General features: G+C 54.3%; 2 protein-coding genes across 2 annotated transcripts; one reads left to right on the forward strand and one right to left on the reverse strand.

Annotated features, from left to right (window-relative positions):
- Positions 1 to 832: 832 nt before the first annotated feature.
- LOC133768118 (cystatin-9-like) lies at positions 833 to 4,315 on the forward strand. The gene is made up of 3 exons (XM_062202506.1): positions 833 to 1,072; positions 3,202 to 3,318; positions 4,217 to 4,315. Exons 1-3 carry the CDS (start codon positions 833 to 835, stop codon positions 4,313 to 4,315), a joined length of 456 nt encoding a protein of 151 aa, XP_062058490.1.
- Positions 4,316 to 10,540: 6,225 nt separating this feature from the next.
- On the reverse strand, positions 10,541 to 17,162 carry LOC133767802 (cystatin-13-like). Its single transcript, XM_062202241.1, has 3 exons — positions 16,935 to 17,162; positions 13,798 to 13,911; positions 10,541 to 10,624 (listed from the first exon to the last, which is right to left on the reverse strand). Exons 1-3 carry the CDS (start codon positions 17,160 to 17,162, stop codon positions 10,541 to 10,543), a joined length of 426 nt encoding a protein of 141 aa, XP_062058225.1.
- Between the last annotated feature and the right edge of the window lie 342 nt (positions 17,163 to 17,504).

Here is a 17,504-nt window from a genome sequence, read left to right on the forward strand (position 1 = left end):
GAGAGATCCCACATCCACCAGTTCACTCCCTACATGGCTACAACAGCCTGGCCTGGCTCAAGCCAGGAGCCAGGAAATGCATCCGGGTCTCCCACATGGCTACAGGGCCCACACCCTGGGCCACCTTCTGTGCTCTCCCAGGCACATTAGCAGAGGGCTGGATCAGAAGTGGAGCAGCCAGAATCGACCCAGCACTGATATAAGATGCCAGTGTCGCAGGTGGCAGCCCTCCTGCGTACCCCATAAAGCCAGCCCCATGGGCCGGTCTTGCGTCTGTCCCTGTGCCGAGGCTGCTGGGCCCCAGACAGCAGGGCCAGTGCTGACACACACAGGGAAGGGAGGTGCAGAGCAGCGGCCATTCCTCGGCAATGGCCTCCTCATCGCAGACCAGTGACGCTTAGGAAGGTTCTGGAACCACAGGCTCATCTCCCAGAGCCTCCTGGGATGCCCAGGGAGCACCTGCCTTGCACCTCTTGAGCCTGTGTCCTAGATCAGGATCTGCCCTGGGGCCTCCTCATTCAGGTCTCCTCTAACCCACAGAGCTCTGAGAGAGCAGCTGGGGCCTGGCCGTGTCCTCAGCTGGGCCCCTCGCTCCCATGGCTGTGCCTTCCTGTCCTTCCTTCCTTCCTCCCTCGTGGGCAGAGACGACAGAGTTCCCACTCGGACTGGGGGAGGCGAGGCCACGCGAGGGCAGGGACAGGGTGTCCTGGAGAGGAGGCCCGGAGGGAGGAGTCTGCGGCCAGCAGGTGAGCTCAAGGCCAGGCCAGCCCGGAAGGCTCCTGGGTGTTCCAGAGCTGGGGGAACGGAGGCGGAGGTGCCGGCTCCTGCAGCAATGTCCTGGCGGCCTGGGAGTTGGGCTCTGTCCTGGGCGCTGCTGCCCCTTCTCCTCGGCTTCCGGCTGCTGCAGACCCACTCTGTGATTACTGAAGAGCAAAATGACCTAGCCGACCGAAAAGTGATGAACACTTACCTGCCTGCCACGGTGGAGTTCGCCTTGTACACTTTCAACCAGCAGAGCAAGGACGAGCAGGCCTACAGGCTGGAGCGCATCCTGCGATCCTGGAGGGACAAGGTGGGTGAGGCCCCTCCCTGCTGCCTGCCTCCTGCCTGGGACGCAGAGGGGGAGGGCAGGAAGGGGCAGTGGGTTCTGATCAAGGTGACCAGCCTGTGCCTCAGCCACCTAACTTGTCAGTACACACGGCCTCATAAAATTGACTTCCCCCTTCAGGAAGAATAATACTCGAATTTTTGTATTCATTTATAATTATTTATAATTATAATTTTTTCAAAAGTTTATTTATAACTATTAGAATATTTTCAAAATGTCTGTGTCAGAGTCTGCTGCGGAGTAGGTGTCTTACCCAGTCTCCATGATCCCGATGTCATGGGGCTGAAGACTGAAGTCCAGGTGATCACCAGTGAGGAAGAGGCCTCCTAACGAGCAAAAGTGGAGGAAGGAAGCTGGGAACGGAGTCGTAAACAATATTGAAGAGTTATGTAGAAAGACAGAGAACGAGCCAAGGTCTTCAGGAGCAGGCCTTTCCGGCCCTCAGTGCCAGGGCTGCCGGGTGCTCAGAACCTCTCCTCTGATTGGCACCTGCTCGGGGCTGTCGCTGCTCGGACCCGATCCTGATTCACACTCTCGCTCAGTCCCCTCGGGGCGCTGACTGTCCTCTGTCAACCTTCTGTTGTTTTTTTATTGTTTTTTTGACAGGCAGAGTGGACAGTGAGAGAGAGAGACAGACAGAAAGGTTTTCCTTTTCGGTTGGTTCACCCCACAGTGGCCGCTGTGGGCAGCGCACCACGCTGATCCGAAGCCAGGAGCCAAGTGCAGTGCCCAAGCACTTGGGCCATCCTCCACTGCCTTCCCGGTCCACAGCAGAGAGCTGGCCTGGAAGAGGAGCAACCGGGACAGAACTGGTGCCCCAACCGGGACCAGAACCCGGTGTGCCAGCGACACAGGCAGAGGATTAGCCTATTGAGCCGCGGCACCAGCCTCTCTGTCAACCTTCAAACAAGACTGTGATGTCAACCCGGGCTGGGGCAGGGACAAGGGGTGCAACTGCCTAGCAGGGACCTCTGCTACAGGGGACATGGGACAGGGCTCTGCCTCGCTCAGCACTGGGAGCCTAGAAGAAGGGCCCAGGACCAACCCTGCTCAGAGCCTCAGTGCAAACCTCTGAGTGAGTCTGAGGGTTGAGCTGCCCCGGGTAACCCATACAGGAAGTCTGACCCTGAGCTGCTGGGTCAGGTGGGAGGGTTGAGGCCATGGCTGTCACGTGGTGGAGCACACGGACTGAAGGCAATTGGATGGCTTGAGAAGACGGACAGAAAATGTGAAGGTGCCTTTAGGATGAGGGCAGAAAGTGTTTCCTGAAACCATTATGGCACTGGCTGGCTGCTTCTTCAGCCCTGTGGGGCCCTTGGCTTGATGTGGGCAGGAGTAAAGACTGACAGTTGGCCGGCGCCACGGCTCAATAGGCTAATCCTCCACATGCGGCGCCAGCACTCCGGGTTCTAGTCCCAGTCGGGGTGCTGGATTCTGTCCTGGTTCCCCTCTTCCAGGCCAGCTCTCTGCTGTAGTCCGGGAGTGCAGTGGAAGATGCCCTAAGTCCTTGGGCCCTGCTCCTGCATGGGAGACCAGGAGAAGCACCTGGCTCCTGTCTTTGGATCAGTGCGGCGCGCCGGTCGCAGCAGCCATTGGAGGGTGAACCAACGGCAAAGGAAGACCTTTCTCTCTGTCTCTCTCTCTCACTGTCCACTCTGCCTGTCAAAAAAAAAAAAAAAAAAAAAAGACAGCTCCCTCAGAGCTGAGATTTGCTTCTCAGAGCCTGAGAGGATTCTTCAAGTCCTCAGTAAGCCAGAGACCCGCAAGCTCTGGGTCCCTGCCCTGGGAGAGGTAGGTGGGTGGGTTGAGACACAAGGCCAGAGTCAATGTGAGAGAGGGGCTGAGGTGCAGGATCGGGGAGGAAGAGACGCCCTGTGACAACCTGCCCGTGCCGGCCTCCTCCATCATGCCTGCTCCTCCATCTGAAAGCCCCCAAGCAGTGAAGGTCACCCAGGCTTATACATAAGGAGTCGTCCTAGGCCAAGGGCATGCCTTCCCATGGAGGAGGAGTGTGGGTCTCTGCCTGTCCTGAGCACTGTGGTTACTTCCGGGCGTGCTGAGCTATGAGTCAACTTGAACCTCTTTGTCCTCAGACACAGTATTATGACATCGTGTTCTCCATGGAACTGTTGCTGCGCCGAACCACGTGTGGCAAACTGGAGGAAGACACGGAGAACTGCCCCTTTGAAGACCGCCCTGAGCAGAGCCGTGTAAGGACTCACACAAGCTTCCTATTCCCCATGCTTATGGTAGTATGGGTGCCCAGGGGCCACCCAGCCCTTCTCTGGGACCTGCAGGCCTGAGCCCACAGCAGGCACAATCTCACCACCTGCCTGAGTGTCTTCATGGGAGTCTGGCCAGGCTGGGAACCCAGGGCATCCCTTGAAGGCCCACACCAATCTGAGCCTCCCAACCTGGCCCACTCACGGGCAGGTGTCTGATCCCCGGGCCTCATGGCCTCTGACAGCTCCTCTTGTCCCTAGTCCCAGAGCCCTGGCTCCTATCATGAAGCCCCATCACTGGTCCTCATTCCCACCGCTCCCCTGCCTTCTGCAAAAGGAGCCCAGTGAGGCCCTGCATCAGGATTTCCAGGGTCTCCTGCACTGAGCTGGACTCCAGGGAATGGGGGCTGAGGGCATCCCCACTGTCCGTTCTCCCAGGCCCTGTCCTGGCCCAGCTGGGCGCCTTATACCAAGGGCTGGTGCTGCTGCAACAAAGACATCTCTGCTCCCCCAAGTGCACCCCATGGTGACGTTAACTAAGGGCTTAGCCCGTTGCATGCATTGGAGAGTAGCTCTTACCTGGAGCAGCGTCAACCTCTCCTCCTGGGGTCTGATCCACACCTCTTGCCCTATTCGTTCCTGGAGACCGCTGGCCACGATTTTCCCTGGAGGAGTGGAGACACTGGTGTCCTTGGGTCTGGAAGAATCCTCAGACCCTGGGGAAGTCTGCAGCTGCCCAGGGGTCATGCTGTGGAACCAGGTCTGGGGCCAGGCCAGCATCCCAGGGAAGGGCCACGTCGCCAGGTTGAGCTGGGTGCTGGGTTCTGAGCCAGAGCCCCACGGCCCCCAGCCTTCTAACTCGTTCCTGTCTGTGCTGTGTCCTCAGAGCTTCACCTGCTTCTTCACTGTCCGCACTCTGCCCTGGATGACCAAGTTTGACCTCTTCAACAAGACCTGCTCGGAGGCCTCCCCGGACACAGACTGAGCTGCAGGCCTGGCCAGGCCTTCCTCTCCCTGGGGACAACAGCGCTCCCAGTGAGCCTGAGGCTGCTCTTCCGGGGCTCAGCATCTCCGACCTTCTTTGCTCTCTGTCTCTCTCTCACTGCTGTTCCAGGATTCCTGAGTGGCACCTGGACCCTGTCCCTGGACTGTCCACTGCTGCCCAGCTTCACGGTGTAGAATCAGTCATTAAAGCTCAGCGTTTCCAGATGGCTGAGTGCTGTGCTTCTCTGTACTGGCCTGGGCCGCGATGGTGTGGCTCTCAGCTGGGCAGCCCTGGGGACATCAGGGTTGCAGATCTTCCCCCATGCTGGGCCTCCCCGGGGACTCCAGGGACTCAGCACATGCCCTTCTGAGCTTCTAACTCAGGGCTCATGGAGATGACCCAGGTGGCCAATGGTGCAGTGTTTGTGACCTCCCAGGGACCCACAGGCACCATGGAGCTCACACAGGGCCTCCCATCCCTCATTGCACCTGTGGAATCTCTGGCATCTCATGGGATCCACGTGTAATCGACATTTCAGACACAGTGACGCCTGCTCCTGAGGACTGCCCGGCTCAGTCTCCTGAGCAGGGTCAGCATGTACTTCCTGTGAACAGCTGAAGAGTAACCATGTTTGTGCACCACCCTGTGTCCTCCTGCCCCCCACGACCCTTTCCTCCTATATGAAAGCAGGCATAGCCCATATGTAACAAAGGAAGAAAGGCTGTGTTCCAGGGAGACTTTATTCACACAAGGCAGCATGGGGCTGCCACCGCCCCTGGGCCATCATGGCCAATCCTTGCCATTCAGCCTCTCGAGGTGCAGGCACCTGCAGTTGGGCCCCAAGCACCCACAGCTGGCAGCTCCTACCACATCCCCATGACTTCGCCAGCTCAGCCCGGGCTTCTCCGTGCAGCTGGAGGAGCTCTTGTCGGCAGAGAGGTGTTCCCTGTGAGAGTGGGCAAGCTCACGTGGCAGGCCACACTTCCACTTTTGGGTGTGGGGCACATGAGTGTCCGGCGTTCCCAGCCTCAGGCCGCCCAATTCTGAGATAAATTTCCCATGGGATTGTTCAGCATCCCCAGTAGAATAAATTCTTGTGCTCCCCGCCTTGTGAGCCATGGATCATGCATGCATCCCTGAACGCATCCGTCTATGATTCTGAGTCCACAATGGGAGATCCTGGACATGACGTGAGCTGTGGTGGGGCCATCATGGCCTCCATGGAGACACTACTGTGTCCTCCCCAGAGCCCTCGGTCCCAGGTACCATGACATGGGAACCAGGCGTGGGCTCCCTCACTGCACATCCACCCTGCAGAGGGGACACAATGCTGCTCTTGGTCCCCTCGGGACTCTAGATGGCCCACATCTGCCTCACCCTAGACCTCATCAGGGTTTTCTTTATGCCACCCCATTGCCTGCTGCCACCCACACTCTCCCCTCAGATGACTGCAGAGCCACACCCAGCTGAGCCCGCCTCCGCTGAGTCCAACAGTGCTTTCCACTGGGCACCCCCACTCACTGCATTCCAACTCCTTGGCGGCTGTCAGGACAGGGTCTTGGCTGGGTGGGTGGGTGGGGTCAGTCCTTTGGGGCCATTCTCATTCAGAATCCAACCTAAGCAGAGCCTGCCTTCCTTGCACGACTAACCTACAAGATGCCTTCCAGCTACCGGCTCCTGAATGAGATTCCACGGTGGGTGTTTGTCAGTTCCTGCACTCCCGGGAGGGGGTTTCCACTGTTTCTCCAGGGTCCCGAGCCATGGTGTGTCCTGGTGGCTCTGGCCACCTGTGAACACTTGGGAAAGAACGCCCTCCCTGGACTTTACCAGCGGTGCTTTCCTCCTACAAGCGGCCACCTGGCCCTTCCTCTCTCCGGGGTCTGTGTAGGGCATGACCAGAGAATCAGGTCCATGGATGCTGAGGGAGGCCATGCTGCAGACTCCTGGGCAAACGCCCTGTAAGTGGACAAGGCCAGAGACGGGCTGGGAGCACCCGGTCAGCAGCATCCCCCGGCCTGAGTTTCAGGAAGGCAAGGGGCCAGTGTAGCATCCTGAGCTTCCTCCTCCTTCTTGAAAATCAGCTGTCACCCTACTCTGCACCCTCCTTTGCTTCCAGCCCCAATTTCCCAAGCATTTCCACAGACTGACCCCAGAGGAATGCGAATGAAATCAAATGAGGCATTCGAGGAAAATAGAAAAATCAACTTAGCTCCACGCGCTCTTGTTTCGCACTGTGACCCCCTTACCTGCAGCAAGGACATATGGACATGCTTCTCGTCTTTTCCATGGGGTTGGGGCCCAGGGAACAGCCCTGGAGACATTCAATGTGGAACTGAACACAAAGCAACAAGGAGTGGGAGACCTCAGTGAGATAGGCGAAGAACAGAGAGGTGGAGTCGGCCTGGGGATCGCGGACCACATCCCAGCTGTCAGCAGGTGGCACAAAGTGAGGACCCTCTTGCTGCAGCCCCGCAGGGCAGAAAGACGAAGGGCAAGTGCATCCCAACAGCGCCGGAAGCCTCAGCTTTGTCTTGCCCACAAAGTACAAGCCCTCACAGCCTCTGAAGCAAACCCCCACCCCCAATCCCTTAATACATTGGCAACCCGAACCCCAGCAGGAACACTCCCTGAGTTTGCTTCAATAGAGTTTTCAGTTTCAATTGGCATCAACAACTATGTATATTGACCAGGGGATGGTGTGGTATTTCAAAGCATGTGTGTGTACAAGGTATAATGGTCAGATCAGATCATTGGGATGGCTGTCCCCTCAACTGTTTGTCTTAGAAGCAGTTAAAATCCTAGTAGCTCCGTGGAAATACACTCTGGAGCATAGCTTGTCCAGCGGCAGCCCTGTGCCTGCTGATGGCTCTCACTCCAACTCCCATCCTCCACCCCTCCCCAGGCTTGGGAACCCCCTTAGAGTCTCCACTTCCTTGAGATGTAACTTTTGAGCTCCCCACACCTAGGGAAGAACAATGAAGCTTTGCTCTCTCTGAGCCTGACTTGTTTCTTTTAACATAGCCTCCTCCAGTTCATCCCTGTTGCTACTGAGGACATAACTTCATTGTTTTATAGCTGAATGATGTTCCACTGTGCATGAGAACACCCGCCACATTTTCATTATCCATCCATCATCCAGGGCCCCTCGGTTGATTCCCTGTCTTGGCCATTGGGAACAGTGCCACAGTAAACGTGGGGGCACAGTCAGCCCCTGGACACACTGACTTCCCTCCCTTTGAATCTCTACCTAGAACCGGAATGCTACATTATCTGGTAGTCCTACTTAGAGGTTCTGTGGGAGTTCCCTGCTGTTTTTCCTATCGGCTGTTCTACTTTAAATTACTATGGAAGGTCCTCTCCTTTTCCTCTCTGCAAACTATTCATCAGCTATGGAAAAACAATGACAGGGGGTGAAGGAGAGGGAAGGGTGAGGATGGGACCAGGCTGGCTGAGTGAGCCCTGGTGTGACCGAGACAATAGAGGGGCCAGCATGGAAGGCAACTCACGTGTCCTTGTGTCCCCACATTCCCCCTTGCCTCCATGCTCACGTAGAAACGTTGCCAGCCATGGCTCAGTAACAATTCAGATATTCCGTGAGCCAAAGAACTGTCTTGATTCCAGGTAGGTGTGCATGCCCTTTGGCTGAGCTGAATCTAAACCAATGTGCTGCTCACTTCAGACATGGGCAGTAAGTCCTGCTTGGCCCCACGTCATAGGTGTTGTGGGTGAGATGGATGCCCAGGTGCTCAACTGGACCATGTGGGTTCAGCAGAAAGAACCCCTCCTTACAGGTGTTCATGGGATTGGTCAGCCCCAGCCAGGAGCAAACGAACAAAAGCCAGGGTGTGGGAGCAGGTACTCACACTCCCCATGCTGGGGGCAGAGGTAGGCAGAAAAGGTGCGGTTTGCAGGTACTCTGGGGAGCAGCAAAGTGAGCTTCACCCCCCTCTCCGCCCCCAGGGCAGGGGAAAGCATGTGAACAAGAATTGCTTAATGGTGTCTGCAGAACATAGGGGTGCAGAGCAAAGCCCCGAAAAACACCCCTGGAGCCAGGCTTCCCATGCAGGGGGCCCCAGGCTGCCCCCACAAACGGACCTGAGCCTCACATTATGTGAGTTCCCCCAGAAGCTAAACCTGAGACATAAATTCAAGTGCAAGTAGCTGATTCAGAAGTGACCCCAGAAGGCACCCGAAGGGTAACACAGGAGGCAGCCTGTGATGGAGTGGGTCATGGTGTGGACCGCTGGGGCTCCAGCTTGCCAGAGAATGGGGTCAGCGGGCTGGGGTGTTTGTCCTATGGATTGTGCCACCAGCTGAGAGCCTCTACCAGGGGCACTGCCTCCTGGATGCACCTGCCTGCCTGCCTGCCTCTCACTGGCAAAGCAAGCCCTGAGGAGCAGAGATTCCGACAGAGGCAGCGAACCTTCCTGAGAAGAGCCCTGGCCAAGGACTCAGAAGCAGCTCGGGACCTCAGCAGCTCTTTCCCTCATCTGGGCTGCGTCCTGGCCCTAGTTCCCTGGCTGGCCTCCATCTGCTGCACCACCGCTCAGTCTCCACAGCTAAGGTCCAGGAAGGGCCTGTGTCAGGCCAGGCCAGCCCCTTCCTCACCTGGGCTCCCTTCAGTGACTCCCGCCTCCGAGCGTGCACATCGTCAGGGAGCAGGGCTTGGTCTGGGTGACCAGCAGCACCAGGAAGAGGAGATGTCTGTGCGACATCTAAAGCTTGGGGACAAAGGACGTTGTGGCTCCCGTCTTGGTCTCTGGGGCCGCTCTGTCTGGAGGAAGCCGGCCACCACACAAAGCACCCATGCAGCCCGCTGGAGAGGTCAGAGAAGGACAGTGACATCTGGTCAACAGCACCCTGGGAGTGGGCAGCCTCCGAGGCAGATTCCCCAAAGCCAACCAAAGCTTCAGGTAGCGGTGCAGGGTCCACACCTGAGCATGACCTCATGAGAGGCGTATCTGGAGGCACAAGGCTAAGCCACCTCCAATTCCTGGATCACAGACACCACGACAGATATTTTTAAAAAAGTGCCTGAGGGGCTGATGCTGTGGCACAGCTGTTAAAGCCGCCAGCATCCCATATGGGCACTGGTTTGAGTCTCGGCTGCTCCACTTCCAATCCAGCTCCCTGCTAATGCAACCAGGAAAGCAATGGAAGATGGCCCAAGTGCTTGGGCTCCTGCACCCCTGTGGGAGACCTGAAAGAAATGCCTGGCTCCTGGCTTCGGATCGGCCCAGCTCCAGCCATTGCAGCTATTTGGGGAGTGAACCAGCAGATGGAAGACCAACCTCTCTCTGCCTCTCTCTCTCTGACTCTGTGTAACTCTGCTTTTCAAATAAATAAATCTTTTAAAAAGAAATGCTTGAGCTACTAACTGGGTGATTTCTCATGCATTAGATAGCATCCAACTGTGAACACACACACATTCTCACACATACACACATTCACACACACCCATAAATGCACTCACATGCACCACACGCATACACACCCACAATTCACATACACTCACACTCATGTGCACCACACTCACGCACAATTCACACATACACTCACATACACCACACTCATATGCTAACACACATGCATCACACTCACATGTACAATTCACAATACACTCACACTCATGCACCACACACACTCATATGCACCACTCACACACACTCATGTGTACCACACTCACACCACACTTGGGCTCCTCTCCATGCACGATTCCTCTTGCACTCTTTTCTGCCTCAATTCCAAACCAACCCAAATCTCCACAGGGCGCACGTCTGTCTATGGTTGTGTCTGGGGTTAAGCTCCCCTGTGTCTAGGTTGCTGGGCTGCCTCTCCCCCAGGAGTCCTCGAAAGAGAGTTTTCTGTGGAAACCCACGGGTGGCAGCAGGAGCCCCAGCGCCGTGTGGAAAGTGCCCGTCAGGCTTGAGGCCTCTGAGGTCGCATATCCCGAAATCCATGTCAGAGAGCAGCAAGCCATGCTCTGAGTTTGGCAAGGTGCATAAACAATGTCACTTTATTGAAAACAAGTTGTTCTTTTGAAAGGCGTGATGCCTTTTCACAAGTAGCCTTTTCACACGTGCCTGTCCATGAGAAGGCTCCACACTGGCACAAGAGAACACAACGTGATGACGTCAACAGGTCCTCCATGCCATTTGGATGTCTTGCAAATGTCCTCACTTCTTAAAAACGGGAGCGAGTGAGGCTGAACGTGCTAGGACCTAATTAGATGTCTCGGCATTTTTTCTTTAGCATGGTGAGTTCAAATTTCCATGGCTTGGAACTCACAATAAAGGTACACAAAAGCATCTAAGAGGGACAAAAAAAATAGTTAGCTTGTACAGGGACGGGGAGCAGAAAAATAAAAGCCAAGCTTTTATTTGCAGGTCCCAGGACTTGGCTCCAGGAGGGCTAAGAGGCTGTCCCAGTCAGCCACACCAATCACCACCCCTGGAGCACCTGGAATGTGCCAGCAGAAAAGCCAGTCTCACCCAGCACAACCGGTCCTCAGCAGTGCACCTGCTGTTATCTTGGCCATCATGGATGGGCGTGACGTCATCCGCTCCAGCAGAGTGAGGATCTTCCTGTCTGCAGCTCTGCCTTCTTCCTCACCTGATGTCCCCACAGCCCATGGAAAGCCTGAGCTACAAGGCAGGCTCAGCAGCTCCTGCCCCGAGGAGGGTAACAGTGCAGGGTTGTGCATGCCAGAATGAGACTTGGAGGGTACACATAGATCTGGTCCCAGAATCCTGCAGAATCAGTGGCATTTCAGGCTCACCACTGGGGCTGCACACGCTTGCTTCACCCTCTCTGCCCAAAAATCATACATAAGAGAGACTCAAGGACACCCCCCTGGCATCAGTGGGAGCATTAAGAGCAGGTGGAGGTGCGTCCGACACACACAGATGTAGGGGCAGTCTGAGGGACAGAGCAGGACAGCCCCAGGCGACCCTGATGGGTCACTGAGAAACAGAGCCCAGGCTTCTTTGGGGGCACCCAGGAAGGGGTCACCATGGCGGTGGCAGGAAGGGAGAACATGGGCTTTGGACTCATCAGTGGGTCACCTGACTCACTGCTTAACTTTTGCACCTGCTGAGGTAGGCAGAAAACAGGAAGCAGAGGAAATGCGGCCCCAATACACTGGATGTGTATTAAAACTCTTTAATCTAGGGCAGGCATTGTGCCCAGTGGGTTAAGCTTCCACTTAACAACATTGGCAACCCAAACCAGAGGGACCGTTCAAGACCTGGCTACTCCACATCTGATCCAGCTCCCTGCTAATGCACCTGGAAAATCATCAAAAGATGACCCAATTGCTTGGTCCCCTGCCACTCATGTGGGAGACCTGGATGGAGTTCCAGGCTCCAGCCTTTGTAGCCATTTGGGATACAAATCAGCAAATGGAAGCTTTCTCTATCTCTCTATCTCTCTCTCTGCCTTCAAACAAATATATAAATCCTTTTTTAAAAAATGACTTAATGAGGCTGGCACCATGGCTCAATAGGCTAATCCTCCGCCTGTGGCACCAGCACACCGGGTTCTAGTCCCGGTCGGGGCGCCGAATTCTGTCCCGGTTGCCCCTCTTCCAGGCCAGCTCTCTGCTTTGGCCCGGGAAGGCAGTGGAGGATGGCCCAAGTTCTTAGACCCTGCACCCGCATGGGAGACCAGGAGAAGCACTTGGCTCCTGGCTTTGGATCGGCACGGTGTGCTGGCCACAGCACACCAGCCGCGGCGGCCATTGGAGGGTGAACCAACAGCAAAAAGGAAGACCTTTCTCCCTGTCTCTCTCTCTCACTGTCCACTCTGCCTATCAAAAAAAAATGACTTAATGAATTAATAGTTTATCTATCATGAATTCACTTTCTAGTTCACTTTCTAGATGTAGTTTGACATCGCTGTGGTGGCCATTATTCATTAAAGTATGAAGATGTTTTTATTAAAATATACCCGTGAAATATGTCTGAAGACTGTGCCAGCCTAGGTACACACTAAACGGGTGAAAGCTGGATTAGAATGACATCTGTGAGAACACTGCTAAGCCAACTTCAAAAGCGTGAAATAGCAAGTTCTGGCAAAATACACAAAGTGATCAGCAGTCGCTTAAAATGAAAGGGGAGAGGAAGAAAACCTGTATCAACCTAGGTAATTGCAGAGTGCAATTATCTTGACATCCACAGGAACAATCCTGTGGGTAACTCCTGGAGAGGGGCGGGGTTGAAGCCACATCAATGACGTGCCATTGCTTTCATCACTTATAGTTTGGATGAGATTGAAGTTTTATTTATTTTTTTTTTTTGACAGGCAGAGTGGACAGTGACAGAGAGAGATAGAGAGAAAGGTCTTCCTTTGCCGTTGGTTCACCCTCCAATGGCCGCTGCGGCCGGCGCGCTGCGACCGGCGCACCACGCTGATCCGAAGGCAGGAGCTAGGTGCTTATCCTGGTCCTCCATGGGGTGCAGGGCCCAAGCACTTGGGCCATCCTCCACTGCACTCCCTGGCCACAGCAGAGAGCTGGCCTAGAAGAGGGGCAACCGGGACAGAATCCGGTGCCCCGACCGGGACTAGAACCCGGTGTGCCGGCGCCGCAAGGCAGAGGATTAGCCTAGTGAGCTGTGGCGCCGGCTGAGATTGAAGTTTTAGGAAACATTGCATGTAAATCCCCACTGGCCCTGGTGTTCAAATATGAGGACAGAAAGGGAATTCCTGACCCAGGCTGGCACCTTTGTGACCAACAGCCCCACCTGGGACTGCCCCTCGCCTCTGATGTGGAGAAGCAGGAAAGTTAGCACAGGATCCACTGTTGGGCAGGTACAGCCACCAGGGAGGGAGTCTTGGGGGGTCCTAAGGCTCAGTGGGCCTTGATCACTGCACCCAGACAACTGAGACCAGCGAGCCCAGGGCAGAGTGACAAAGATGCCTGGCCGGCCCCCTACTGTTTCAGGTGAGGCACCGTGTCTGTAAGTACCCATCTAGAACATTCTCTCCCCTGCCCACCCCAAAGGGGACTGAACAGCAGACCACAGCCCAGAGAGAAAAATGCTGAGAAATAATGAATTTGTTTTTGTTGGGCTGTGTATGTGTGCACGTATGCATGTGTGTGCATATGTGTGTGAATGTGCGTGTGTGCATGTGTGTGAGTGTGTGCATGTGTGAGTGCATGCATGTGTGTACAATTGTGTGTAGCATGTGTGTGCATATATGTGCACATGCATGTGTGTGCGCTCATGTATGCAAGTGTGCATGTGTGTGAGTGTGTGTGTATGCACATGTGTGAATGTGTGCAGGGGGGTGTGGTGCTGCTGGGGTGGAGGAGGTTGGTATCAGCAATAGATAATCGAAATCGTGCTCTGGAACTCGGCTGTCCACAGTCCTGAGCGCAATCAGAGCATGGCTTCAAAGGAAAACTCAGGACTGAAAGCAGAATTGGCCTGACCAGTGTTCTCTGCCCCAGGTCCTCTTGCTCTCTTGTCTCAGCCACATACCTTTTGCATTTTGGGATCTTGTTGAAATAAGCAGTTTTCATTGTCCCCCGAAATTTTCTTGCACATGGTTCGGGCAATTTTGACTTCAAGAAGGTAGTCCAAGCTATCCGTGATCTGGCAAGGAGCAGTTTCACAGTTAGACATCCTGGGAGAATACTGACTGTGGACGACCATCCTTGGGAGACAGGAGCATCCTGCTTGGGGCAAAGAAGCTCCCCCTCCCTCCCCCTCTTGCCAGACACTTGGGATAATTTGGGGTGGGTGTGGGGGATTTGTACCTTAGTATTTCTGTCTTAGTCTTTCTTCCCTTGCAGTATTTCATTTTAAAGTAATGGCAACTGTCCCCAAGATAAAGCAAGAAACCCATTCCCCAAAGCATGTTTTCCTGGAACAACCTCTCCCTCTCTGTGTAACTCTGACTTCCAAATAAATAAATCATATATATATATATATATAATATATATATATATATATATATAATGCAGGAGAGTATACAAAGCATGTCAGGAATATAAAATACAGCTTTAAATTTTTCAGGAATACATACTCACATAAGTTCACAGAAGATATCTGGAAGGACCGAGAAAACTACTTTTTGGGCACCCTTAGAAATGAGAAGCCAGTTTTAAAATGCAAGAAATTGTTGCTGCATGCGATGTAGCAAGTAAAGCAGTGCCTGCAATGCCAGCATCCCAATATGGGTGCTGCTTCGAATCCCAGCGCTCCACTTCCACTCCAGCTCCCTGCTAATGTGCCTGGGAAAAGCATCAGAGGAGCCCAAGTGCTTGGACCCCTGAACCCACATAGGAGACCCGGATGAAGATCCTGGCTTGGACCTGGTCGTTGCAGCCATTTAGGGAGTGAAGTACTCACTTGCTCTCTCTCTCTCTCTCTCTCTCTCTCTCTCTCGTCAACCCCTCTGTAAGTCTGCCTTTCAAATGCATAAATAAATATTTAAGAAAGAAGAGTTTTAAAAAATATTTATTTTTCAAAAGCAGTGAGACAGAGAGAATCTTCCATCAGCTTGTTCACGCCACGAGTGCATGAAACAACTGGGACCAAGCCAGAAAGAAGCCAACATCCTGGAGCTCAGTCCAGGTCTTAGACAAGGATCTGGCTCATCCCCTCTCTTCTGAGCTGGATCAGAAGTAGAACAGCCAGGACTCGAACCGGCGCCCAAATGGGATGCCAGCACTGCAGATGGCTGTTTAACCCATTAGACCACAAAGCCAGCCCCCAAAACAAAGTCTTCTAACCCAGACCCATCGGCTACTAAAAGCAGGCACTGCACACCTGAGCCCACTGTGGTAGTCAGCGTCCACCAGGTTTTGATTCAGCCACCATGGGTGACACATTCCCTGGCCGCAGGTATCCTTTGTCCAAGAAAGACAAAAATCAGCAGCAGGCCCACAGAGAGTCAGAGGGAGCCAAGGTCACAGAGAGCGAGGTGAGGTGGCCGAGGCCTGCACCCCAGCCTCAAAGGGGACACAGCCTCTGAATGAAGGTGAGAAGGCAGGATGTCTGGTGATCTGGGGACATGGACGGGGAAATTAGGTGGAGGAAGGGAAGATGGCGGACAGGGGATGAGCCGGTGAGGAGGAGGAGCAGGAGGATGAGCACTATGCCCCTGTCACCATCGGTGCCACCACAAGCTGAGCCCCGTGTCGCCCTCCTCGCCTCTGTGGCTCCAGCCCCGCTGACCTAATCCCAGACCCTCCGTGTGCTGCGCTGAGACCCAGCTCAGGCTCCTGCCCAGCCACAGAGCAATCACCCGGGCAAGCCAGCACCCCATTTGGCTCCCTGGTTCTCCCAGGATCCTTGCTAAATCCTTGCTAAGCTTTTCCCGTTTAAATCCAAGAAACGACACAGGACCACACACTGTGTTCAGCTGTCACGGTTCTGTCGCCTCCTTTAACAGGGACCCGGTTCTCAGCACGTTCGCTTCCTGTCTTTCCGTGACGTTGGTCTTTGTAAGCGGTCTTATCAAACGCCCTCTACCACATGCAGGGCAGATATTCTGGGTGATGACTGCTCAGTCATGTGCTGGGTGAGGACGACTGGGTGCCAACAGATGGTGCTTCCCTAGGATTCTGTCACTCGGTGACACTGGACCCATCTCCATCTGTGTACGGATGGTTTGTGATGTCAAATAAGGGTGACGTTGCTGAGTAGCACGTTTCTCAGAACATAGTGCTGACCAGGGACAGGGGCTGTGGCCCAGAGGGTTAAGTCACTGCCTGCAACACCTGTACCCCGTATGAGCGCCAGTGCAAGTCCCACCTGCTCCACTTCTGATCCAGCTCCCTTCGAATGCTCCAGGAAAGCAGCAGCAGATGACCCAAGTGCTTGGACCCCTGCCACCCACGTGGGAGACCTGGAGGAAGCTCCTGGTTCCTGGCTTCTGCCCAGTCCAGCTCTTAACATTGTGGCCATTTAGGGAGTGAACCAGCAGATCGAAGATCTCTCTCTCTCTCTCTCTCTCTCTGTCTGTCTCTGTGTAGAAAACTAAATCAAATAAGTAAATCATTTTTAATCTTTTTTTAAAGATTTCTCTTTTTTTAAAGAGCTACAGAGAGAGGTCTTCCATCTGCTGGTTCACTCCCCCCCCCAATCTGGCCAAAACGACCAGGACTGGGCCAGGCCAAAGCCAGGAGCCAGGAACTTCCAATCCAGCTCCCTACTAATGCGCCTGGGAAAGCAGTGGGAGATGGCAGCCACCCACATGACAGATCAGAATGAAGCTTCTGACTCCTGGCTTTGTTGTAGTCATTGGAGAAGTGAATCAGCAGATGGAAGATTCTCTCTCTCTCTCTCTCTCTCTCTCTCTCTCTCTAACTCTGGCTTTCAAATAAATAAAACAAATCTTTTTAAAAAGGGGAAAAATAAAAATAGATTGCTTCTTAAACGCCCCAGGTTTTGATCACCCCTTAGAGTAACTCATCACTGAGTTCTGCCTGTGTGTATATGAATTGCACATGCAAATGAACTTGGTTTTTGTTTTAAGAAAATGAATGCAGTTTGGCACAGCCACTCACAGCATTTTTCCACCCCTTGTTTCCAGAGCCATCCGTGGACAACGGGTCCTGTCCTGACTTAGGGTGGGAGATGGGAGCGCAAAGAGCAGAGTGGGCACGAACCTGCTCCTGGGACTTGAGAACCTCCATGACCTTGAAGATGTACTTGTCGTTGCTGGCCTTGTTATACTCTTGCATGGCGAACCACAGGGCCTGCTGCACGTACACGTAGCTCTGGGAGATGTCTTCGAATTCCCTCACCACCTTCGGGGAGCCCCAGGCTTGGACACTTCGGGATGCGAGAGCCACCATCGCCGCCAGCAGCAGCAGGGTGTGGTGGAGTCTGGCCATGCTCCCTCAGCCAAGGGGGTGCAGGCCAAGCTCCTTCCCTGGGGCTGGGGCTGGCTGTGAGCTGGGCACCCAGCCTCTTCGCACTGCTGCTGGTTAAAGGAAAGAACCATGTTAACACTGCGATATGATAAGAAATACAGTATTTTTTTCACGTTAACAGAGCACAGAAGCCCTTAGAACTTCCTGGGCGCCAGCAATCCCCTTCCAGGCACCCCTGAGTCTGTGCTGCTGAGGTGATTCCTGGTGGGCTGGCCTCGTGCTAGCCACGAGGGGTGCTGGCTGCCAATTGCCATAGGAACCAGCCGTGTCAGGAGAGACTGGAACACTGAGCCCCACCCTGGA

Source organism: Lepus europaeus, chromosome 10 (genome assembly GCF_033115175.1).
Source record: "Lepus europaeus isolate LE1 chromosome 10, mLepTim1.pri, whole genome shotgun sequence".
Lineage (NCBI taxonomy): Eukaryota > Metazoa > Chordata > Mammalia > Lagomorpha > Leporidae > Lepus > Lepus europaeus.

Bases quoted from the DNA above. Each gene is read 5' to 3' on its own strand.
- LOC133768118 (XM_062202506.1), top strand. From the start codon at position 833: ATGTCCTGGCGGCCTGGGAGTTGGGCTCTGTCCTGGGCGCTGCTGCCC. The intron at 1,073-3,201 runs GTGGGTGAGGCC...CTTTGTCCTCAG, and splicing joins TGCGATCCTGGAGGGACAAG to ACACAGTATTATGACATCGT. The intron at 3,319-4,216 runs GTAAGGACTCAC...CTGTGTCCTCAG, and splicing joins ACCGCCCTGAGCAGAGCCGT to AGCTTCACCTGCTTCTTCAC.
- LOC133767802 (XM_062202241.1), bottom strand. From the start codon at position 17,162: ATGGCCAGACTCCACCACACCCTGCTGCTGCTGGCGGCGATGGTGGCT. The intron at 13,912-16,934 runs GTTCGTGCCCAC...GCTCCTTGCCAG, and splicing joins TTCTCAAGTCCCAGGAGCAG to ATCACGGATAGCTTGGACTA. The intron at 10,625-13,797 runs GTATGTGGCTGA...TGTCCCTCTTAG, and splicing joins AAGATCCCAAAATGCAAAAG to ATGCTTTTGTGTACCTTTAT.